The sequence below is a fragment of the Panulirus ornatus genome, chromosome 6 (genome assembly GCF_036320965.1).
Source record: "Panulirus ornatus isolate Po-2019 chromosome 6, ASM3632096v1, whole genome shotgun sequence".
NCBI lineage: Eukaryota > Metazoa > Arthropoda > Malacostraca > Decapoda > Palinuridae > Panulirus > Panulirus ornatus.
The window spans coordinates 40471220-40497545 of NC_092229.1; the positions used below are offsets into that span (position 1 = coordinate 40471220).

General features: G+C 40.7%; 1 protein-coding gene across 1 annotated transcript in view; it reads left to right on the forward strand.

The window, feature by feature from the left end:
• The window catches only part of LOC139749160 (uncharacterized), a 346975-nt gene that overhangs the window by 300311 nt on the left and 20338 nt on the right, over nt 1–26326 (forward strand). Inside the window, exon 6 of the mRNA XM_071662812.1 lies at nt 13002–13109. Coding sequence (XP_071518913.1) covers nt 13002–13109 — 108 coding nt within the window. The remainder of the gene's footprint in view (nt 1–13001; nt 13110–26326) is intronic.

Consider the following 26326-nt stretch of genomic DNA (forward strand, 5'->3'; position numbering starts at 1 on the left):
TACAGAGCATCAATTTGGGGGAAAAGCATGTGGTTTTTAGAAGTGGTAGGGATGTGTGGATCGGTGTTTTTCTTTGAAGAAGTATGTGAGAAATACTAGAAAACAATGGATTTGTATGTTACATTTATGGATCTGAGAAGGATATGATAGAAATTTTATAGAGATGCTCCCGTGGAAGGTATTAAGAATTATGGTGTGGGAGGAAAATTGTTGAACAGTGAAAAGTTTTTATCGAGAGTAAGCATGTGTACGTGTAGGAAGGAGAAAATGATTGGTTTAGTGAATTTAGGTTTGCGGCAGGGTTTTGATGTCCCCAGGTTTTTAATTTGTTTATGATGGGGTTGTTAGGGGGGTAAAATGCAAGATTTTTTGAAAGAGGGGAAGTATAATCTGTTGGGGATGAGAAGTTTGGGGAAGTGGTCTTTGTTGTTGTGATGATACACGCTGGTGGCTGTTCTTAGAAACTAGAAGTGGTGACTGATTTTGGGTTTAAAAGTGTGTGGAAGAAGAAATTTTAAGAGAAAAAGTGAATAAGAAAAGGGTTTATTAGGTACGTAGGGTTGGGGGTCAAGTCAATTTGGGGAGGTTTTTTGAATGGAGAAAAAAATGGAGGAAGTAAAGTGTTTTAGTATCGGGATGACTGGCAGCGGAGGGAAAACCCGGGAAAGCGGAAGTGAATCATGGGGTGGGGGAGGGGGGCGAAAATCCTGGGACCCTTGAAAAAATGGTGAAGTCGAGAACATTATCCGAAAGCAAAAATGGGTATTTTTGAAGGAAAAGTGGTTCCAACAATGTTGTATGGTTGCGAGGCGTGGGCTATGGATAGAGATGTGCGCAGGAGGATGGATGTGCTGGAAATGAGATGTTGAGGACAATGTGTGGTGTGAGGTGGTTTGATCGAGTAAGTAACGTAAGGGTAAGAGAGATGTGTGGAAATAAAAAGAGCGTGGTTGAGAGAGCAGAAGAGGGTGTTTTGAAATGGTTTGGGCACATGGAGAGAATGAGTGAGGAAAGATTGACCAAGAGGATATATGTGTCGGAGGTGGAGGGAACGAGGAGAAGAGGGAGACCAAATTGGAGGTGGAAAGATGGAGTGAAAAAGATTTTGTGTGATCGGGGCCTGAACATGCAGGAGGGTGAAAGGAGGGCAAGGAATAGAGTGAATTGGAGCGATGTGGTATACAGGGGTTGACGTGCTGTCAGTGGATTGAATCAGGGCATGTGAAGCGTCTGGGGTAAACCATGGAAAGCTGTGTAGGTATGTATATTTGCGTGTGTGGACGTCTGTATGTACATGTGTATGGGGGGGGGTTGGGCCATTTCTTTCGTCTGTTTCCTTGCGCTACCTCGCAAACGCGGGAGACAGCGACAAAGTATAAAAAAAAGAAAAAAAAATATATATATATATATATATGTATATATATTATCCCTGGGGATAGGGGAGAAAGAATACTTCCCACGTATTCCCTGCGTGTCGTAGAAGGCGACTAAAAGGGGAGGGAGCGGGTGGCTGGAAATCCTCCCCTCTCGGTTTTTTTAATTTTCCAAAAGAAGGAACAGAGAAGGGGGCCAGGTGAGGATATTCCCTCAAAGGCCCAGTCCTCTGTTCTTAACGCTACCTCACTAACGCGGGAAATGGCGAATAGTATGAAAGAAAAGATATATATATATATATATATATATATATATATATATATATATATATATATATATATATATATATATATATATATATGGTGTGGGAGGCAAGTTGTTAGAAGCAGTGAAAAGTTTTTATCGAGGATGTAAGGCATGTGTACGTGTAGGAAGAGAGGAAAGTTATTGGTTCTCAGTGAATGTAGGTTTGCATTAGGGGTGTGTGATGTCTCCATGGTTGTTTAATTTGTTTATGGATGGGGTTGTTAGGGAGGTGAATGCAAGAGTTTTGGAAAGAGGGGCAAGTATGAAGTCTGTTGTGGATGAGAGAGCTTGGGAAGTGAGTCAGTTGTTGTTCGCTGATGATACAGCGCTGGTGGCTGATTCATGTGAGAAACTGCAGAAGCTGGTGACTGAGTTTGGTAAAGTGTGTGAAAGAAGAGAGTTAAGAGTAAATGTGAATAAGAGCAAGGTTATTAGGTACAGTAGGGTTGAGGGACAAGTCAATTGGGAGGTAAGTTTGAATGGAGAAAAACTGGAGGAAGTAAAGTGTTTTAGATATCTGGGAGTGGATCTGGCAGTGGATGGAACCATGGAAGCGGAAGTGAATCATAGGGTGGGGGAGGGGGCGAAAATCCTGAGAGCATTGAAGAATGTGTGGAAGTCGAGAACATTATCTCGGAAAGCAAAAATGGGTATGTTTGAAGGAATAGTGGTTCCAACAATGTTGTATGGTTGCGAGGCGTGGGCTATGGATAGAGTTGTGTGCAGGAGGGTGGATGTGCTGGAAATGAGATGTTTGAGGACAATGTGTGGTGTGAGGTGGTTTGATCGAGTAAGTAATATAAGGGTAAGAGAGATGTGTGGAAATAAAGAGAGCGTGGTTGAGAGAGCAGAAGAGGGTGTTTTGAAATGGTTTGGGCACATGGAGAGAATGAGTGAGGAAATATTGACCAAGAGGATATATGTGTCGGAGGTGGAGGGAACGAGAAGTGGGAGACCAAATTGGAGGTGGAAAGATGGAGTGAAAAAGATTTTGAGTGATCGGGGCCAAAACATGCAGGAGGGTGAAAGGAGGGCAAGGAATAGAGTGAATTGGATCGATGTGGTATACCGGGGTTGACGTGCTGTCAGTGGATTGAATCAGGGCATGTGAAGCATCTGGGGTAAACCATGGAAAGCTGTGTGGGGCCTGGATGTGGAAAGGGAGCTGTGGTTTCCGGCATTATTGCATGACAGCTGGAGACTGAGTGTGAACTAATGGGGCCTTTGTTACCTTTTCCTAGCGCTACCTCACACACATAAGGGGGGAGGGGGATGGTATTCCATGTGTGGCGAGGTGGCAATGGGAATGAATAAAGGCAGGCAGGGTGAATTGTGTGCATTGGTATATATGTATGTGTCTGTGTGTGTATATATATGTGTACATTGAGATGTATGGGTGTGTATGTTTGCATGTGTGGACGTGTGTGTATATAAATGTGTATGGAGGTGGGTTGGGCCATTTCTTTCTTCTGTTTCCTTGTTTTTTTTTTTTTTTTTTTTTTTTTTTTTTCCAAAAGAAGGAACAGAGAATTGGGCCAGGTGAGGGTATTCCCTCAAAGGCCCAGTCCTCTGTTCTTAACGCTACCTCGCTAATGCGGGAAATGGCGAACAGTTTGAAAGAAAGAAAAAGAATATATATATATATATATATATATATATATATATATATATATATATATATATATATATATATATATATATATATATATATATATATGTGTGTGTGTTGATTAGAAAGGTAGTGAGTGGTGGGATGAAGAAGTAAGAGTATTAGTGAAAGAGAAGAGAGAGGCATTTGGACGATTTTTGCAGGGAAAAAATGCAATTGAGTGGGAGATGTATAAAAGAAAGAGACAGGAGGTCAAGAGAAAGGTGCAAGAGGTGAAAAACAGGGCAAATGAGAGTTGGGGTGAGAGAGTATCATTAAATTTTAGGGAGAATAAAAAGATGTTCTGGAAGGAGGTAAATAAAGGTCGTAAGACAAGGGAGCAAATGGGAACTTCAGTGAAGGGCGCAAATGGGGAGGTGATAACAAGTAGTGGTGATGTGAGAAGGAGATGGAGTGAGTATTTTGAAGGTTTGTTGAATGTGTTTGATGATAGAGTGGCAGATATAGGGTGTTTTGGTCGAGGTGGTGTGCAAAGTGAGAGGGTTAGGGAAAATGATTTGGTAAACAGAGAAGAGGTAGTGAAAGCTTTGCAGAAGATGAAAGCCAGCAAGGCAGCAGGTTTGGATGGTATTGCAGTGGAATTTATTAAAAAAGGGGGTGACTGTATTGTTGACTGGTTGGTAAGGTTATTTAATGTATGTATGACTCATGGTGAGGTGCCTGAGGATTGGCGGAATGCGTGCATAGTGCCATTGTACAAAGGCAAAGGGGATAAGAGTGAGTGCTCAAATTACAGAGGTATAAGTTTGTTGAGTATTCCTGGTAAATTATATGGGAGGGTATTGATTGAGAGGGTGAAAGCATGTACAGAGCATCAGATTGGGGAAGAGCAGTGTGGTTTCAGAAGTGGTAGAGGATGTGTGGATCAGGTGTTTGCTTTGAAGAATGTATGTGAGAAATACTTAGAAAAGCAAATGGATTTGTATGTAGCATTTATGGATCTGGAGAAGGCATATGATAGAGTTGATAGAGATGCTCTGTGGAAGGTATTAAGAATATATGGTGTGGGAGGAAAGTTGTTAGAAGCAGTGAAAAGTTTTTATCGAGGATGTAAGGCATGTGTACGTGTAGGAAGAGAGGAAAGTGATTGGTTCTTAGTGAATGTAGGTTTGCGGCAGGGGTGTGTGATGTCTCCATGGTTGTTTAATTTGTTTATGGATGGGGTTGTTAGGGAGGTAAATGCAAGAGTTTTGGAAAGAGGGGCAAGTATGAAGTCTGTTGGGGATGAGAGAGCTTGGGAAGTGAGTCAGTTGTTGTTCGATGATGATACAGCGCTGGTGGCTGATTCATGTGAGAAACTGCAGAAGCTGGTGACTGAGTTTGGTAAAGTGTGTGGAAGAAGAAAGTTAAGAGTAAATGTGAATAAGAGCAAGGTTATTAGGTACAGTAGGGTTGAGGGTCAAGTCAATTGGGAGGTAAGTTTGAATGGAGAAAAACTGGAGGAAGTAAAGTGTTTTAGATATCTGGGAGTGGATCTGGCAGCGGATGGAACCATGGAAGCGGAAGTGAATCATAGGGTGGGGGAGGGTGCGAAAATCCTGGGAGCCTTGAAGAATGTGTGAAGTCGAGAACATTATCTCGGAAAGCAAAAATGGGTATGTTTGAAGGAATAGTGGTTCCAACAATTTTGTATGGTTGCGAGGCGTGGGCTATGGATAGAGTTGTGTGCAGGAGGGTGGATGTGCTGGAAATGAGATGTTTGAGGACAATGTGTGGTGTGAGGTGGTTTGATCGAGTAAGTAACGTAAGGGTAATAGAGATGTGTGGAAATAAAAAGAGTGTGGTTGAGAGAGCAGAAGAGGGTGTTTTGAAATGGTTTAGGCACATGGAGAGAATGAGTGAGGAAAGATTGACCAAGAGGATATATGTGTCGGAGGTGGAGGGAACGAAGAGAAGTGGGAGACCAAAGTGGAGGTGGAAAGATGGAGTGAAAAAGATTTTGTGTGATCGGGGCCTGAACATGCAGGAGGGTGAAAGGCGGGCAAGGAATAGAGTGAATTGGATCAATGTGTATACCGGGGTTGACGTGCTGTCAGTGGATTGAATCAGGGCATGTGAAGCGTCTGGGGTAAACCATGGAAAGCTGTGTAGGTATGTATATTTGCGTGTGTGGACGTGTATGTATATACATGTGTATGGGGGTGGGTTGGGCCATTTCTTTTGTCTGTTTCCTTGCGCTACCTCGCAAACGCGGGAGACAGCGACAAAGCAAAAAAAAAAAAAGAAAAATATATATATATATATATAAATATTTTTTTTTTTTTTTTTTTTTTTATACTTTGTCGCTGTCTCCCGCGTTTGCGAGGTAGCGCAAGGAAACAGACGAAAGAAATGGCCCAACCCCCCCCATACACATGTATATACATACGTATATATATATATATATATATATATATATATATTTTTTTTTTTTTTTTTTTTTTTTTTTTTTTATACTTTGTCGCTGTCTCCCGCGTTTGCGAGGTAGCGCAAGGAAACAGACGAATGAAATGGCCCAACCCCCCCCCCCCATACACATGTACATACACACGTCCACACACGCAAATATACATACCTACACAGCTTTCCATGGTTTACCCCAGACGCTTCACATGCCTTGATTCAATCCACTGACAGCACGTCAACCCCTGTATACCACATCGCTCCAATTCACTCTATTCCTTGCCCTCCTTTCACCCTCCTGCATGTTCAGGCCCCGATCACACAAAATCTTTTTCACTCCATCTTTCCACCTCCAATTTGGTCTCCCTCTTCTCCTCGTTCCCTCCACCTCCGACACATATATCCTCTTGGTCAATCTTTCCTCACTCATTCTCTCCATGTGCCCAAACCATTTCAAAACACCCTCTTCTGCTCTCTCAACCACGCTCTTTTTATTTCCACACATCTCTCTTACCCTTACGTTACTTACTCGATCAAACCACCTCACACCACACATTTTCCTCAAACATCTCATTTCCAGCACATCCATCCTCCTGCGCACATCTCTATCCATAGCCCACGCCTCGCAACCATACAACATTGTTGGTACCACTATTCCTTCAAACATACCCATTTTTGCTTTCCGAGATAATGTTCTCGACTTCCACACATTTTTCAAGGCTCCCAAAATTTTCGCCCCCTCCCCCACCCTATGATCCACTTCCGCTTCCATGGTTCCATCCGCTGACAGATCCACTCCCAGATATCTAAAACACTTCACTTCCTCCAGTTTTTCTCCATTCAAACTCACCTCCCAATTGACTTGACCCTCACCCCTACTGTACCTAATAACCTTGCTCTTATTCACATTTACTCTTAACTTTCTTCTTCCACACACTTTACCAAACTCAGTCACCAGCTTCTGCAGTTTCTCACATGAATCAGCCACCAGCGCTGTATCATCAGCGAACAACAACTGACTCACTTCCCAAGCTCTCTCATATATATATGATTATATTAGTGGATGGGCCATCCTTCATATTTTTCCTGGTTCTCCCTCACTGATGTGGGAAATGGCGATCAAGTATGATAGAATATAGAAATAGTACACATGTGCTCTACACTCACATATTCATAAATATATCTTCATACACATGATTACCCATGCACATACATATACATTAAAAGAGGTTACAGTATTTGCAGAGAAGCCTGAGGAAATGAAACACAATGTCCACATGCGTAATTTTGTGTAATTATCATATTGTCAGGGGAGGTACAAGAATGAGATAGAACATGTTTTAGCAATCAGTTGATATATAAGTGAGAGATAAAGCTAAGAAGCTGTTGGTTAACAAGCATTACTGGATGGTGGTGTCAGGTTTAGCATCATGCCTCTCATGAAATTTTTATTATTTGGACAGGAAAGGGAGCTATTCAGTTTGCATAGACTTTCACTAATATTAATGTTACCATTCTTTGTGTAATTGATAGTGGAAGATTCAGTGATATTTCTTGTGGTCATGACTTTTAACATGATTAAACAAAGCATTTGATTTCTTTCCTGTTCTTTACTATATTTATGTTGCTTAAGGAAGTGAAGTGTTTTAGATATCTGGGTGTGGATCTGGCAGCGGATGGAACCATGGAAGCGGAAGTGGATCATAGGGTGGGGGAGGGGGCGAAAATTCTGGGAGCCTTGAAGAATGTGTGGAAGTCGAGAACATTATCTCGGAAAGCAAAAATGGCTATGTTTGAAGGAATAGTGGTTCCAACATTGTTGTATGGTTGCGAGGCGTGGGCTATGGATAGAGTTGTGCGCAGGAGGATGGATGTGCTGGAAATGAGATGTTTGAGGACAATGTGTGGTGTGAGGTGGTTTGATCGAGTAAGTAACGTAAGGGTAAGAGAGATGTGTGGAAATAAAAAGAGCGTGGTTGAGAGAGCAGAAGAGGGTGTTTTGAAATGGTTTGGGCACATGGAGAGAATGAGTGAGGAAAGATTGACCAAGAGGATATATGTGTCGGAGGTGGAGGGAACGAGGAGAAGAGGGAGACCAAATTGGAGGTGGAAAGATGGAGTGAAAAAGATTTTGTGTGATCGGGGCCTGAACATGCAGGAGGGTGAAAGGAGGGCAAGGAATAGAGTGAATTGGAGCGATGTGGTATACCGGGGTTGACGTGCTGTCAGTGGATTGAATCAAGGCATGTGAAGGGTCTGGGGTAAACCATGGAAAGCTGTGTAGGTATGTATATTTGCGTGTGTGGACGTATGTATATACATGTGTATGGGGGTGGGTTGGGCCATTTCTTTCGTCTGTTTCCTTGCGCTACCTCGCAAACGCGGGAGACAGCGACAAAGCAAAAAAAAAAAAAAAAAAAAGGCTAACATAAAGATCTTTACCAGTCTGCCCAAAATAGAACACTTTATGGCTTTTACAAGGGATTCTGTAAACACAGCCCACAGAATTTTCTGTGAGTATTTTATTATTAAGTTACTCCTTGTAGTAATGTTATTTTCTACTAAATGTACAATGAGACTTGTATAACTAAGATGAGTTGTCCCAGTCAGTAGCCTTACCCTCATTTTGATTGGAAAAACTTTTCTTTGTTATATAAGTGTCTTTGTACCTTTAGCAGAAAAATAATAGAATCTGCTATCATTAGCTCTACCCCTAATTTCAACCTGTCTTATGGGCACTGGTCATCTGATCTGATTATGGCTTCTGTCATTCAGAGGATTATCCACAACCTTTCCTCAGGTTAGTGGGTGGGTCATATGTCAGCCATCTTAGGTCAAGGGTTGGGCTCTGTGACTTGTCCCTCAAGCCTCATGGCTGGTAATGTGACCTAACTTTTGGCCTTGTCTGTCCATTCATTTCAGTAGGCTGAAAAGGGTCCTAGACTCTGGACCAAAATATACTAGCTCTTCTATTTTATGTTTTCTTTTTCAATGTTGAACATTCCTTTTACATTTACCAGTGTATTATTACACAGTGGAATACTTCCCATATAGTCTCCGCACATCATAGAAGGCAACTAAAGGGGGCATGAGTGGGGTGGCTGGAAACCCTACCCTCCATGTATTTCAGTTTCTAAAAGGAGAAACAGGAGTCAAGTGAGGAGTGCTCATCCACCTCGAAGGCTCAGATTGGAGTGTCTGAATGTGTGTGGATGTAACCAAGATGAGAAGAGAGGAGAGATAGATAGTATGTTTAAGGAAAGAAACCTGGATTTTCTGGTTCTGAGTCAAGCAAAGCTTAAGGGTAAAGGGGAAAAGTGATTTGGAAAAGCTTTAGGAGTAAAGTCAGGGGTTGGTGAGAGGACAAAAGCTAAGGAAGCAGTAGCACTACTCCTGAAGCAGGAGTTGTGGGAGTGTGTGGTGGAGTGTAAGAAAATAAACTCTAGATAGATGTGGGTAAAACTGAGAGTGGATGGAGAGATAGGTGATTAATGGTGCTTATGCTTCTGTTCATGAGAAGAAAGATCATGAGAGGCAAGTGTTTTGGGAGCCACTGAGTGAGTTTGTTAGCAGCTTTGATGCACAAGACCGGGTTATAGCGATGGGTGATTTAAATATGGAGGTGAGTAATGTGGCAGTTGAGGTTACAATTGGATTACGTGGGGTATTCAGTGTTGTGAATGGAAGCAGTGAAGATTTTGTGGATTTGGGTGCTGAAAGAAGACTAGTGATTAGGAATACCTGGTTTAAAAAGAGAGATATACATTATATGTATGTGTGTAGGAGAGATGGTCAAAGGGCATAATTGGATTACTTGTTAATTGATAGTCATGTAAAAGAGAGACTTTTGGATGTTAATGTGCTGAGAGGGCAGCTGGAGGGATGTCTGATCACTATCTTGTGGAGGTAAAGGTGCAGATTTGTAGAGGTTTTCAGAAAAGAAGAGAAAATGTTAGGAGGGAGAAAAGAGTGGTGAGAGTAAGTGAGTTTGGAAAGGAGACTTGTGTGAGGAAGTACCAGAAGAGATTGGTTGTCGAATGGCAAAAGGTGAGAGCAAATGATGTGAGAGGAATGGGATGTGTTTGGGGAAGCAGTGATGGTATGTACAAAAGATGCATTTAGCATGAGAAAAGTGGGAGGTGGGCAGATTAGAAAGGGTAGTGAGTGGTGGGATGAAGAAGTACAGTTGTTAGTGAGAGAGAGAAAAGAGAGGAAGGAGTGCAAATGACTGGGAGATGTATAAGAGAAAGTGGCAGGAGATCAAGAGTAAGGTGCAACTTTAAAAAATAGGGCAAATGAGAGCTAGAGTGAGACTTTAGGGAGAATGAAAAGATGTTTTGAAAGTTGAATAACATTTGTAAGACAAGGAAACAAGTGGGAAGATTGGTGATGGGGCAAGGGGGTAAGTGATGAAGTGAGAAAAAGATGAAGTAAGTATTTTAAAGGTTTGTTGATTGTTTGATGATAGAGTGGCAGATGTAAGGTGCTTTGGTCGGGGTGGTGTGCGAAGTGAGAGGGGTTAGGGAGAATGGTTTGGATAAGAGAAGAGGTAGTGAAAGCCTTGCAGAAGATGAAATCCAGTAAGGCGGTGGGTGTGGATGGTATTACGGTAGAATTTATTAAGAAAGGGGGTGACTGTTTTGTTGATTGGTTCAGTGTATTTATGGATCAATGGTGACATGCCTGAGGATTGGTGGAATGCATGCTTAGTGCCATTGTGCAAAGGCAAGGGGATAAAGGTGAGTGTTCAAACTGCAGAGTCTATTTTCTCCAAGCCTTTTATGTTTCAGTGTTGCAACATTTTGATAAGGTCTAGGACTTCAGAAATGATGATAAGAATACTCTGTTTTAAGTGGATTCTTTCCCTAGGAGTGAATCCCTAAGCAGACCTGTTTGTTGTTGAGACCAGAAATGTTGCTACCAATCTATGTCTCCCAAATTTTTGATGTTGAGGCAGATGAATTCAGTGCCCTGAACACAGACTTAAATGAATAGATGTAGATTTCTCACAAACAAACTGGTTCGCTGAAATATGTGATTCTTTTTACTTGCCCATAACTGGGAAAGGCAGCCTTGCTGCAGGAGGCTCCTGTAGTTTTTCAAAGGTCATTGCTACTTGCTGGCATATCTTCAGTGCCCAGGAGGAACTAATCCTCTGAGCTCTGTATTCATGAATCTTTAGGGTTTGGATTTTTTCAAACAGATGTGTAGACAAAAGGTTTGGGAATGCCCAAACAGGTGTTTTCATAGATAATTTTAATGCTTTTCTGTCAGGGACAATCCCAGTTAGTCTGCAAATAATTTCAGACTCTTCTAAAGGAATCTGACTGTTGATGGTGACTGAACTTTTATGTTTAGAAATTTTCACTAACCTTTGTCATGGCAAGGTTCACCATTGAAAGGTTCAGCAATTATTTATCTGAGCCTTTGTAGGTCAAACTGCCTAAATCTTCCTGTTTGAGATCAGCTGCTTCTTCATTTCAGGCCAAGTGAGAATTATCCAAGGTCCTGAATCTTTTAGTCTTCATAGGCATTATGGCTTCACAATGTCTTCTCATGAAATTTTTTTTATAGCTTTAGGTTTTGGAAGAAGGGTTTGTGTATTCATGCAATGTCCAAGCTCAAGAATCATCTCTTTTGACAATGACCTTTTTATGACTTGAAATTAAAGCTAAAGTTCCTAGTAGTATGCAAAGTTTCTGGTAGAATATGAAAATATTGAATTAAAAGTTAATTGTTTAATAATTCTCAAGATATTTCCCTACTGGGAACTCCACCCTATATTTGTAATAAAAACTCTTCTGGATTTCCTCAATCTCCTCTAAGACTATCAAGGAAGACATTTACTTGTTCATCCAGGATCTTTGAAATCCCTCTTGGCAAGGAGCATCTCTCTCTAGATTGAGAGCTAATGATGCTTGGAAAGTGGCCTCTACTGCCTTCCTTAGGAATATTTTCTAGGAGGTAATCATTATGATAGTTCTCTAGCATTCATCTCACACTATTATTCAATATTATATTAGTCTGGCTGCGGTGTATCTTCCATGCGTGGCCTTGGGAGTCTCCCTCCAGTGGGAGGAGGTAATCCTGCATAGACCCCAGTCCATGTCTTGAGTTGATTTTCTCTTGATGTTCCTTTCTGCTTTTATAGATTTTGATATTTCATTATAGCTTTTTCTTTAAGCTCTCGCCCTTTTTGTGGTTATGCTCACATCATTATTAGGGCTTCCAGTGGCATAAGAGAGAGATGTAGACTTTGAAGAAGTAGAAATTTTCTCTCGAGGTGAAGCCTTGTAATCACTGGTTTTCTTTTACTCCTTCCCATCCTTTCCCTCTCCTTTGCAAAACTTCTTTCAGTGCCAGTTGTGACAGCTCTGGGGTAAATGCCAACAATCTGCAAAATGAGAAGAATATGAGGCTTGAGTTACCAACTTTGGTACAGTGGTAACATTGGCTAGGGCAGTCACTGATTAGTGGAGGAGACACTGGATGGTAATTGGCTGACACCAAAGACCAGAAGAATGGTTGTTGAAGAGTGGTAATTTTATGTGAATTCCCACCATACCGATAAGGGTTAATTCCCCTTGCAACTGTGGTGTTCTTTTGTCACTCTCAGGATCTGACTTGGGGAGAAAGGGATTTTAATTCTTCAACCCCACAATTTTCAGTGCTTAACTGTCCTTTTTATTTGGTAGTAATATAAGATTTATCATGAATGAAATGTTTTCAATGTTATTAGAGATTTTAGGACAGTCCTACCTCATGAGTCAACTTCCCCAGGAAAGTTTCTTCCACCAATTATCCTCCAGTCACTTACTCCCAGCTATATTCCGCTGGACAATTCCTGCATAGTATATGTACATAGAAAATTACAACCAAGCAGTTAAGTCTAATCTGATCTAACCCAACCAAATCAAATTTAACTTAAACTAGCCTAACATAAACAGATTATTTTCTGAGTCTCCAAAACTAACTTAACATAAACAGATTATTCTCTGATAGTCTGACATGCTAGGGGAAATAATTTGAGTGAGAATCAGCTTGTGGAAATTGACCTGAGGGAATTTTTGGGGGAGGAGGGGGAATTATCCTAATTCAGTTATTAGACTGGAATCTTATTTATCTTATGGAAGTTTTTATTTTCATCCTTAGTTAACCTTAAGATGAATATGCTTGAATGATAAGCAAGCTTATTCCTAACTGATGAGTATTCCTTATTTTTGCATGATGATAAAAATCATATGTGTATGACAGGTAATATTTTTTACAGGTCCTGGCTGATCCTGTACTAAAATATCTGGATATGATCATTGAACCCCATCTATCAGATAATCCAAATGAAGACATTGATAGCGACATGCTTGTCGTTTCAAAACAGGTATGGCAGTTTGTCTTTTATTCAGTGTACTTTTGTTTTACATTCTCCAGTAGAAATTGATTGTATGACCCATTAGCATGTTGGTTTAGAAAGATATTTTTTTTTCTTACATGGCTGTGTAATATTTTCTCCAAATCATGTCCTTAAACCTGAGCATGGTAACTTGTTGATCATGACATTTGCCATGTTACATTTTTCATCTGGTGGATTTTTGCTTCTCTGTAAACAATTCATGTCATCAGATAAACTTCCCTTTATGAAGGAGGATAAGTGTTCTTATATAAGTCTGTGACGGCCACAAGGGGGCTGGTTAGATGCATTATCCCAATGAAAATGCGCAGAAAACTGTCACATAGCCAAATTGCTAAGTTAGACTTATTCTTTTTTTTGGAGGAAAGTTTGTAAAGCATTGTTCATATGAATACAGTAACTTAGAATCATCTACATTTCTAGCTACAGCCATTCTTTTATAAAGATATTTCATAGAATGACATTTTGCTTTTAGTTTAAGAATCAGGTTACATGGATAATGCAGATTAACCCCTCGAATTTGCTGGGGATCTCAAAGAATTATTTTCGTTTTCATATTCTCAGATGTCAAAAATAATTTTCTTCCACAATTTTTGTGGTGTGAAGGGTATTGATTAAGTAAGTTATGATAGGAAAAGAGAGAGGTATAGTAAGAAGAAGAGTATAATTGAGAGAGCTGGCTGAAGATGGTGTGCTTAAATGGTTTGGATATGAGTGAATGAGTGAGGAAAGATTGACAAAGAGTATATACATGTCAGGTGTGGAGGGGACAACAAGAAGGGGGAGACCAAACTGGAGATGGAACATTGGAGTGAAACTGCTTTTTAGTGCTTGGGGAGTACGCATGCAAAAGGGTGAAAGGCATGCACAGGATAGAGTGAATTGGAGGGATGTGGTATACAGGGGTCAGCATGCTGTAAGTGGGCAGGACCAGGGCATGTAAGGCAGTCATGGGAAACTGTGTGAAAAGATCTGTAGAGACCGGATGTGGATAGAGGGACTGGATTTTGGTGCATTTTGCATGACACCAAGAGAATGGATTTGAGTGAATGAGGCCTTTTCTTAGTCTGTTCCTGGCTTTAAATCATTGATGCAGGAACTGATGAATAAATGTGAAAGGAAAAGAAAGGCACATGTTGCTTTGAAGAATGTATGTGAGAAATACTTAAAAAACAGATGGATTTGTATGTAGCATTTATGAATCTGGAGAAGGCATATGATAAGAAATGATAGGGATGCTCTGTGGAAGGTATTAAAAGTATATGGTGTGGGAGGTAAGTTGCTAGAAGCAGTGAAAAGTTTTCATAGGGGATGTAAAGCATGTGTACAAGTAGGAAGAGGAAAGTGATTGATTTCCATTGAATGTCGGTTTGTGGCAGGGGTGCATAATGTCTCCACGGTTGTTTGATTTATTTATGGATGGTGTTGTTAGGTAGGTGAATGCAAGAGTTTTGGAGAGAGGGGCAAGTATGCAGTCTTTTGGGGATGAGAGGGCTTGGGAAGTGAGTCAGTTGTTGTTCGCTAATGATACAGCGCTGGTGGCTGATTCGGGTGAGAAACTGCAAATGTTGGTGACTGAGTTTAGTAAAGTGTGTGAAAGAAGAAAGTTGAGAATAGATGTGAATAAGAGCAAGGTTATTAGGTTCAGTAGGGTTGACGGACAAGTTAATTGGGAGTTAAGTTTGAATGGAGAAAAACTGGAGGAAGTGAGGTGTTTTAGATACCTGGGAGTGGATTTAGCAGCAGATGGAACCGTGAAAGCAGAAGTGAGTCACAGGGTGGGGGAGGGGCGAAGGTTCTAGGAACGTTGAAGAATGTGTGGAAGGCGAGAACATTATCTCTGAGAGCAAAAATGGGTATGTTTGAAGGAATAGTGGTTCCAAGAATGTTTTATGGTTGTTAGGCATGGGCTATAGATAGGGTTGTGTGGAGGAGGGTGGATGTGTTGGAAATGAGATGTTCGAGGACAGTATGTGGCGTGAGGTGGTTTGATCAAGTAAGTAATGAAAGGGTGAGAGAGATGTATGGTAATAAAAAGAGTGTGGTTGAGAGAGCAGAAAAGGGTGTATTGAAATGGTTTGATCACATGGAGAGAATGAGTGAGGTAAAATTGACAAAGGGGGATATATGTGTCAGAGGTGGAGGGAACGAGAAGTGGGAGACCAAATTGGAGGTGGAAGAATGGAGTGAAAAAGATTTTGAGCAATGGGGTCTGAACATACAAGAGGGTGAAAGGCATGCAAGGAATAGAGTGAATTGGAACGATGTGGTATACCAGGGGTTGATGTAATGTCAATGGATCGAACCAGGGCTTGTGAAGCGTCTGGGGTAGACCATGGAAAGTTTTGTGAGGCCTGGATGTGGAAAGGGAGCTGTGGTTTAAGGTGCATTACACATGACTGTTAGAGACTGAATGTGAACAAATGTGGCCTTTGTTGTCTTTTCCTAGCATTACCTCTTGCGCGGGGAAGGGGGGGTGTCATTTCATGTGTGGCGGGGTGGTGATGGGAATGGATAAAGGCAGCAAGTATGAATATGTACATGTGTACATATGTATATGTATGTATACGTCGGAATGTATAGATATGTATATGTGTGTGTGTGGGCCTTTATGTACATATATGTGTATGTGGGTGGGTTGTGCCATTCTTTTGTCTGTTTCCTTGTGCTACCTCGCTAACGCAGGAGACAGTGACAAAGTATAATAAATAGATAAGTAATGTTGCAGGATACTTTAAGGTATTTGTTTTTGCATATGCATTTTACGGTATCATGACAAAATACTTTGCTCTTCATAAGCCACGCACTGGTAATGTCTGTAAACAAAGTGATACTGTAGCCAGCACATGCTCTTGCCAACGTATATCTGATTTCTTACCTATTACAGTATTTCCTGCCTCCAAAGTAAGTGTTACCATTTCAGCATATGTGTCAAGAATATTTAGGTTTCTCAGTAGCATACAGAATGTAAATTCATCACTATAGATGTGAAATTAGAAGTGCTTAGGAGGTTTGATGGTAATGAGAAATTCATGAGCTACAGCTAAGTCCATGAATCTCACTTAACTTAGCCACTGTTTGGAAAATATGGATGAAAGTAGAAAATATTGAATAACAAGATATAGCTGAATTGCAGGAATCACATTCTAAGGTCCTGAGCATTGAGATGCTTTAGCAGTTAGATGCAGAAAAAATTCAAGAGGAAGGAAAAAACATCCTCTACCACACACACATTTCAACCAAGACCAGCAGAAGTGTTCAAACACTTAGACAAGGCTGTAATCTTCGTTATTGATATGGTTCTCAGTATTGAACGTGCTTTTGTGTTTTTAGTGTGCTTTCAGATGTTCCACATAGATAAAAGGAGTATTGCAGATAGAGAAAAGATCACCACACAGCTAAAAAAAAGATAATTCGAAAGGCCAAGACAAACTTCTCCTCCACTTCCAGATGAAACAGCTGCTGAGTCAGATAATACCAAGCTTAATTCAGTTAAACCTAGTACTTTTCACTATCCCTATCAATAGCCTTCACTCCACTGCCATCTCAACTACTCATCATCACATTCCATGTTAAATTTTCATTTTCACATTGACTACAGATGTTCCTTTTACAGCAGGGACCTCTTCTAGCAGTTTACTTGAGAAAGACAGACAACAGGAGGCCTGATTGGCCTTTGGCTGGGTTGTCCAGTAAGAAAAGAAATAACTTGACGGGAAAATGTAACACCGCATTGCAGTTTTTTAAGCTATTACTGATTCCTCCTACTGTACATTAGCCTTCAAGTGTCCCCATTGCCACTGTCATTTATAGTTTGTTTCTGGCATTTTTCTCTGAGTATACTTGAATTTATAGAATATTTGTCTAAATGACTTTTGAAGGTATTTATAGTCAGCATTTACTACATCTGATGGTAACTTATTCCACCAGTGCTCAACGCTCCTATAGGAAAAGATGCTTTTTTCCACGTCTGTACTACATCTTTTAGCTTTGAGATGTATTCCATTTCTCCCGGTGTCCATATTTTCTTGTATTTCAAAAAGATGTTCGTGATTTCCTTTATCAAACTTGTTCAGAATTTTGAACACCTGGATTAAGTTGCCACCAAGTCTGTGTATTTTAAGGAAGAAGAGATCCAATTGTTTTAGCCTCCCTTTGCATGCCAGATTTCTAAGGGATAGGATCAATTTTGTTGTTCGTCTTTGCACTTGCTCTATTTTTCCTCATTCTTTTTTAGTTTGGGGACCAAAACTGGACTGTATATTCGTGATAAGGTTGTATTAGAGAATTATAAAGTCTGAGAATTAAATCTGTTGTCTTGTAACCTATTTTCCTAGCTATGAAACCTCACATTTGGTTGCCTTTTTTACTTGCTGCTTGACACTGTTTAGTGTATTTCAGATTGTTGCTTATGACAACTCCAAGATCCTTTTCTTCATTTACTTTAGTTAGAGAGTTTCCAAATAGTTTGTTGTTGTAGTATATATTCTTGTTTCCAAACTGCATAACTTCACAATTGTCTACATTAAACTTCATTTGCCATTTGTTTGACAACTTTGCTAGTAAGTTAAGGTCTCTTTGAATAATTTTGCAGTCCCACCTGTTTACAGCTCTACCTCATAGTTTAGCATCATCAGCAGATTTGGAGACCTTAGGTATGAGGCCGATTTCTAGGTCATTAATGTATATTATGAAAAGAATTGGGCCTAGGACTGACCCCTGTGGCACACCACTCATTACGTCTATCCAATCTGAGGGTTTGCCGTTTAATACTACATGCTGTTTTCTTCTGGTAAGCGAGTCTTTGATTCATGTGCAGAGTTCTTCACTGATTCTGCCTGCTTTGAGTTTATTTAGAATTCTCTTGTAAGGTACTTTATCAAAAGCTTTTTGGAAATCTAAGTATTCATCAGACGGTAAGTGATCGGTTCTCAGTGAATTTCATTTTGCAGCAGGCACACATGATCTCTCCATGTTTTCTTAATTTGTTCATGGATGGGGTGGTTAGAGAGTTGAATGCAAGAGTTTTGGAGAGAGGTGCAAGTATGTAGTCTGCTGTGGGTGTGAAGGCCTGGGAAGTGAGTCAGTTGTTGTTTTCTGATGATACAGTGCTGGTGGCTGAATCGGGTGAAAAACTGCAGAGGTTGGTGTCTGAGTTTGGTAATGTGTGTGAAAGAAGAAAGTGAGAATAAATGTGAATAAGAGCAAGGTTATTAGTTTCAGTAGGGTTGGGGGACAAGTTAGTTGGGAGGTAAGTTTCAAAGGATAAAAATTGGAGGAAGTGAAGTGTTTTAGATATCTGTGAGTGAATTAAGCAGCAGATGGAACCATGGAAGCGGAAGAGAGTCACAAAGTAGGGGAGGGGGCGAAGGTTCTGGGAGCATTAAAGAATGTGTGGAAGGCGAGAATGTTATCTCGGAGAGCAGAATTGGGTATGTTTGAAGGAATAGTGGTAGCAGAATTGGGTGTGTTTAAAGAAATAGTGGTTCCAGCAATGTTATATGATTGCAAGGCATGAGTTATAGGTAGGGTTACACGGAGGAGGGTGGATGTGTTGGAAATCAAATGTTTGAGGAAAGTATGTGGTGCAAGGTGGATTGATCGAGTAAGTAATGAAAGGGTATGAGAGATGTGTGTTAATAAAAAGAGTTTGGTTGAGAGAGCAGAAGAGGGTGTGTTGAAATGGTTTGGACACGTGGAGAAAATGAGTGAGGAAAGATTGACAAAGAAGAAATATGTGTCAGAGATAGAAGGAACAAGAAGTGGGAGACCAAGTGGGAGGTGGAAGGATGGAGTGAAAAAGATTTTGAGCATTTGGGGCATGACATACAGGAGGATGAAAGGCAGGCAAGGAACAGAGTGATTTGGAATGATGTGGCATACTAGGGTTGATGTGTTGTCAGTGGACTGAACCAGGGCATGTGAAGCATCTGGGGTAAACCATGGAAAGCAAAAATAGGTATGTTTGAAGGAATAGTGGTCTCAACAATGTTATACGGTTGCAAGGCATGGGCTACATGTGTATATATGTACATGTCTGTGTATGTGTATGTGTATGTATGTTTATGTATAAATGTATAGGTATGTATTTCTGCGTATGTGGGCATTTATGTATATACATGTGTATGTGGGTGGGTTGGGCCATTCTTTCATCTGTTTCCTTGTGCTACCTAGCTAACGTGGGAGACAGCATCAGATTATGATGAAATATATATATATATATATATATATTTTTTTTTTTTTTATACTATTCGCCATTTCCCGCGATAGCGAGGTAGCGTTAAGAACAGAGGACTGGGTTTTGAGGGAATATCTTCACCTGGCCCCTTCTCTGTTCCTTCTTTTGGAAAATAAAAAAAAAAAGAGAGGGGAGGATTTCCAGCCACCCGCTCCCTTCCCTTTTAGTCGCCTTCTACGACACGCAGGGAATACGTGGGAAGTATTCCTTCTCCCCTATCCCCAGGGATATATATATATATATATATATACTTGCCCCTCTTTCCGAAACTCTTGCATTCACCTCCCTAACAACCCCATCCATATATATATATATATATATATATGTTAGAAGCAGTGAAAAGTTTTTATCGAGGATGTAAGGCATGTGTACGTGTAGGAAGAGAGGAAAGTGATTGGTTCTCAGTGAATGTAGGTTTGTGGCAGGGGTGTGTGATGTCTCCATGGTTGTTTAATTTGTTTATGGATGGTGTTGTTAGGGAGGTGAATGCAAGAGTTTTGAAAGAGGGGCAAGAATGAAGTATGTTATGGATGAGAGAGCTTGGGAAGTGAGTCAGTTGTTGTTCGCTGATGATACAGCGCTGGTGGCTAATTCATGTGAGAAACTGCAGAAGTTGGTGACTGAGTTTGGTAAAGTGTGTGAAAGAAGAAAGTTAAGAGTAAATGTGAATAAGAGCAAGGTTATTAGGTACAGTAGGGTTGAGGGTCAAGTCAATTGGGAGGTAAGTTTGAATGGAGAAAAACTGGAGGAAGTAAAGTGTTTTACATATATGGGAGTGGATCTGGCAGCGGATGGAACCATGGAAGCGGAAGTGAATCATAGGGTGGGGGAGGGGGCGAAAATCCTGGGAGCCTTGAAGAATGTGTGGAAGTCGAGAACATTATGTCGGAAAGCAAAAATGGGTATGTTTGAAGGAATAGTGGTTCGAACAATGTTGTATGATTGCGAGGCGTGGGCTATGGATAGAGTTGTGCGGAGGAGGGTGGATGTGCTGGAAATGAGATGTTTGAGGACAATGTGTGGTGTGAGGTGGTTTGATCGGGTAAGCAATGTAAGGGTAAGAGAGATGTGTGGAAATAAAAAGCGAAATGATATGGGAGGGAATTGATTGAGAGGGTGAAGGCATGTACAAAGCATCAGATTGGGGAAGAGCAGTGTTGTTTCGGAAGTGGTAGAGTATGTGTTGATCAGGTGTTTGCTTTGAAGAATGTATGTGAGAAATACTTAGAAAAGCAAATGGATTTGTATGTAGCACTTATGGATCTGGAGAAGGCATATGATAAGAGTTGATAGAGATGATGTGTGGAAGGTATTTAGATTATATGGTGTGGGAGGCAAGTTGTTAGAAGCAGTGAAAAGTTTTTATCGAGGATGTAAGTCATGTGTACGAGTGGGAAGAGAAGAAAGTGATTTGTTCTCAGTGAATGTAGGTTTGCGGCAGGGGTGGCTGATGTCTCCATGGTTGTTTAATTTGTTTATGGATGGGGTTGTTAGGGAGGTGAATGCAAGAGTTTTGGAGAGGAGGGCAAGTATGGAGTCTGTTGTGGATGTGAGGGATTGGGAAAAGAGTCAGTTGTTGTTCGCTGATGATACAGCGCTGGTGGCTTATTCGGGTGAGAAACTGCAGAAGCTGGTGACTGAGTTTGGTAAAGTGTGTGAAAGAAATAAGTTGAGAGTAAAGGTGAATACGAGCAAGGTTATTAGGTACAGTAGGGTTGTGGGTCAAGTCAATTTGGATGTAAGTTTGAATAGAGAAAAACTGGAGGAAGTTAAGTGTTCTAGATATCTGGGAGTGGATTTGGCAGTGGTTGGAAACATGGAAGCAGAGGCGAGTCACAGGGTAGGGGAGAGGGGCGAAAGTTCTAGGAGCGTTGAAAAATGTGTGGAAGGTGTGAACATTATCTCGGAAAGCATAAATGGTTATGTTTGAAGGAGTAGTGGTTCCAACAATGTTATATGGTTGCGAGGCGTGGGCTATAGATAGACTTGTGTGGAGGAAGGTGGATGTGTTGGAAATGAGATGTTTGAGGTCAGTATCAGGTGTGAGGTGGTTTGATTGAATAAGTAATGAAAGGTTAAGAGAGATGTGAGGTAATAAAAAGAGTGTAGTTGAGAGAGCAGAAGAGGGTGTTTTGAAATGGTTTGGTCACATGAAGAGAATGAGTGAGGAAAGATTGAGAAAGAGGATATATGTGTCAGAGGTGGAGGGAATGAGGAGAAGTGTGAGACCAAATTGGAGGTGGAAAGATGGAGTGAAAAAGACTTTGAGCGATCGGGGCCTGAACATACAGGAGGGTGAAAGGTGTGAAAGGAATAAAGTGAATTGCAACGATGTGATATACCGGGGTCAATGTGCTGTCAATAGATTGAACCAGGGCATGTGAAGTGTCTGAGGTAAACCATGGAAAGTTTTGTGGGGCCTGGATGTAGAAAGTGAGCTGTGGTTTCGGTCCATTATATATGACAGCTAGAGACTGAGTGTGAACGAATGTGGTCTTTGTTGTCTTTTCCTAGCACTACCTCGCACACATGCTGGGGGAGTGGGTTGTCTTTTCATGTGTGGCGGGATGGCAACAAGAATGAATGAAGGCAGTAAGTATGAACTATGTACATGTGTATATATACATGTGTATATACATGTGTATGTAAGTATATACATTGAAATCTATAGGTATGTATATGTGCAGGTGTGGTTGTGTATGTATATAAATGTGTATGTGGGTGGATTGGGCCATTCTTTCGATCCTCTGGCTGTTGGAGGTTTGTATGATATATATATATATATATATATATTTATTTATTTTTTTATTTTGTTTTGTCGCTGTCTCCTGCGTTAGCGAGGTAGCGCAAGGAAAGAGACGAAAGAATGGCCCAACCCACCCACATACACATGTATATACATACACGTCCACACACGCAAATATACATACCCATACATCTCAATGTACACATACATATATACACACACAGACATATACATATATACACATGTACATAATTCATACTTTCTACCTATATTCATTCCCATCGCTACCTCGCCACACATAGAATAACAACCACCTCCCCCCTCATGTGTGCGAGGTAGCGCTAGAAAAAGACAACAAAGGCCCCATTCATTCACACTCAGTCTCTAGCTGTCATATAATAATGCACCGAAACCACAGCTCCTTTTCCACATCCAGGACCTACAGAACATTCCATGGTTTACCCCAGATGCTTCACATGCCCTGGTTCAATCCACTGACAGCACATCAACCCCGGTATACCACATCGTTCCAATTCACTCTATTCCTTGCACACCTTTCACCCTCCTGCATGTTCAGTCCCCGATCACTCAAAATCTTTTTCACTCCATCTTTCCACCTCCAATTTGGTCTCCCACTTCTCCTCGTTCCCTCCTCCTCTGACACATATATCCTCTTGGTCAATCTTTCCTCACTCATTCTCTCCATGTGACCAAACCATTTCAAAACATCCTCTTCTGCTCTCTCAACCACACTCTTTTTATTTCCTCACATCTCTCTTACCCTTACATTACTTATCCGATCAAACCAGCTCACACAACATATTGTCCTCAAACATCTCATTTCCAGCACATCCACCCTCCTGCACAGAACTCTATCCATAGCCCACACCTCACAACCATACAACATTGTTGGAACCACTATTCCTTCAAACATACCCATTTTTGCTTTCCGACATAATGTTCTCGACTTCCTAACATTATTCAAGGCTCCCAGAATTTTCGCCCCCTCCCCACCCTATGATTCACTTCCGCTTCCACGGTTCCATCCGCTGCCAGATCCACTCCCAGATATCTAAAACACTTTATTTCCTCCAGTTTTTCTCCATTCAAACTTACCTCCCAATTGACTTGACCCTCAACCCTACTGTACTTAATAGCCTTGCTCTTACTCACATTTAACTTTAACTTTCTTCTTTCACACACTTTACCAAACTCAGTCACCAGCTTCTGCAGTTTCTCACATGAATCAGCCACCAGCGCTGTATCATCAGCGAACAACAACTGACTCACTTCCCAAGCTCTCTCATCCACAACAGACTGCATACTTGCCCCTCTTTCCAAAACTCTTGCATTCACCTCCCTAACAACCCCATCCATAAACAAATTGAACAACCATGGAGACATCACACACCCCTGCCGCAAACCTACATTCACTGAGAACCAATCACTTTCCTCTCTTCCTACAAGTACACATGCCTTACATCCTCGATAAAAACTTTTCACTGCTTCTAACAACTTGTGGGGCCTCCCACACCATATATTCTTAATGCCTTCCACAGAGCATCTCTATCAACTCTATCATATGCCTTCTCCAGATCCATAAATGCTACATACAAATCCATTTGCTTTTCTAAGTATTTCTCACATACATTCTTCAAAGCAAACACCTGATCCACACATCCTCTACCACTTCTGAAACCACACTGCTCTTCCCCAATCTGATGCTCTGTACATGCCTTCACCCTCTCAATCAATACCCTCCCGTATAATTTCCCAGGAATACTCAACAAACTTATACCTCTGTAATTTGAGCACTCACTTTTATCCCCTTTGCCTTTGTACAGTGGCACTATGCAAGCATTCTGCCAATCCTCAGGCACCTCACCATGAATCATAAATACATTAAATAACCTTAACAACAAGTCAAGAATACAGTCACCCCCTTTTTTAATAAATTCCACTGCAGTACCATCCAAACCTGCTGCCTTGCCGGCTTTCATCTTCCGCAAAGCTTTTACTACCTCTTCTCTGTTCACCAAATCATTTTCCCTAACCCTCTCACTTTGCACACCACCTCGACCAAAACACCCTATATCTGCCACTCTATCATCAAACACATTCAACAAACCTTCAAAATACTCACTCCATCTTCTTCTCACTTCACCACTACTTGTTATCACATCCCCATTAGCCCCTTTCACTGAAGTTCCCATTTGCTCCCTTGTCTTACGCACTTCATTTACCTCCTTCCAAAACACCTTTTTATTCTCCCTAAAATTTACTGATTTTGCGTGTGATCAAGATATTCCTATGAGTCCACGAGGAAAATGAAACACGAAAAGTTCCCAAGTGCACTTTCGTGTAATAATCACATCATCAGGGGAGACACAAGAGAGGAATATAACAGTCAGTTGCTAGCTTCGTCTCTTCGATGTATATCAACTGACTGTTATATTCCTCTCTTGTGTCTCCCCTGATGATGTGATTATTACACGAAAGTGCACTTGGGAACTTTTCGTGTTTCATTTTCCTCGTGGACTCATAGGAATATCTTGATCACGCGCAAAATTGTGATCCTTTCCAATATATATATATATATATATATATATATATATATATATATATATATATATATATATATCTTTCTTTTCTTTAATACTATTCGCCTTTTCCCGCATTAGCGAGGTAGCGTTAAGAACAGAGGACTGGGCCTTTGAGGGAATATCCTCACCTAGCCCCCCTTCTCTGTTCCTTCTTTTGGAAAATTGAAAAAAAAACGAGAGGGGAGGATTTCCAGCCACCCGCTCCCTCCCCCCTTAGTCGCCCCCCACGACACACAGGGAACACATGGGAAGTATTCTTTCTCCCCTATATGTATATGTATATGTATATGCCCATAGCCTAGCAGTTAGCATTCCCATATATATATATATATATATATATATATATATATATATATATTTATATATATATATATTTATATATATATATATATATATATATATATATATATATATATATATATATATATATATATATATATATATATATTATCCCTGGGGATAGGGGATTAAGAATACTTCCCACGTATTCCCTGTGTCGTAGAAGGCGACTAAAAGGGGAGGGAGCGGGGGGCTGGAAATCCTCCCCTCTCGTTTTTTTTTTTTAATTTTCCAAAAGAAGGAACAGAGGGGGCCAGGTGAGGATATTCCAAAAAGGCCCAGTCCTCTGTTCTTAACGCTACCTCGCTAACGCGGGAAATGGCAAATAGTTTAAAAGAAAGAAAGAATATATATATATATCTATCTTTTTCTTTTAAACTATTCGCCATTTCCCGCATTAGCGAGGTAGCGTTAAGAACAGAGGACTGGGCCTTTTTTGGAATATCCTCACCTGGCCCCCTCTGTTCCTTCTTTTGGAAAATTAAAAAAAAAAAGAGAGGGGAGGATTTCCAGCCCCCCACACCCTCCCCTTTTAGTCGCCTTCTACGACACACAGGGAATACGTGGGAAGTATTCTTAATCCCCTATCCCCAGGGATAATATATATATATATATTGGAAAGGATCACAATTTTGCGCGTGATCAAGATATTCCTATGAGTCCACGAGGAAAATGAAACACGAAAAGTTCCCAAGTGCACTTTTGTGTAATAATCACATCATCAGGGGAGACACAAGAGGGGAATATAACAGTCAGTTGCTAGCTTCGTCTCTTCGATGTATATCAACTGACTGTTATATTCCTCTCTTGTGTCTCCCCTGAAGATGTGATTATTACACGAAAGTGCACTTGGGAACTTTTCGTGTTTCATTTTCCTTGTGGACTCATAGGAATATCTTGATCACGCGCAAAATTGTGATCCTTTCCAATATATATATATATATATATATATATATATATATATATATATATATATATATTATCCCTGGGGATAGGGGATTAAGAATACTTCCCACGTATTCCCTGTGTGTCGTAGAAGGCGACTAAAAGGGGAGGATGCGGGGGGCTGGAAATCCTCCCCTCTCTTTTTTTTTTTAATTTTCCAAAAGAAGGAACAGAGGGGGCCAGGTGAGGATATTCCAAAAAAGGCCCAGTCCTCTGTTCTTAACGCTACCTCGCTAATGCGGGAAATGGCGAATAGTTTAAAAGAAAAAGATAGATATATATATATATATATTCTTTCTTTCTTTTAAACTATTTG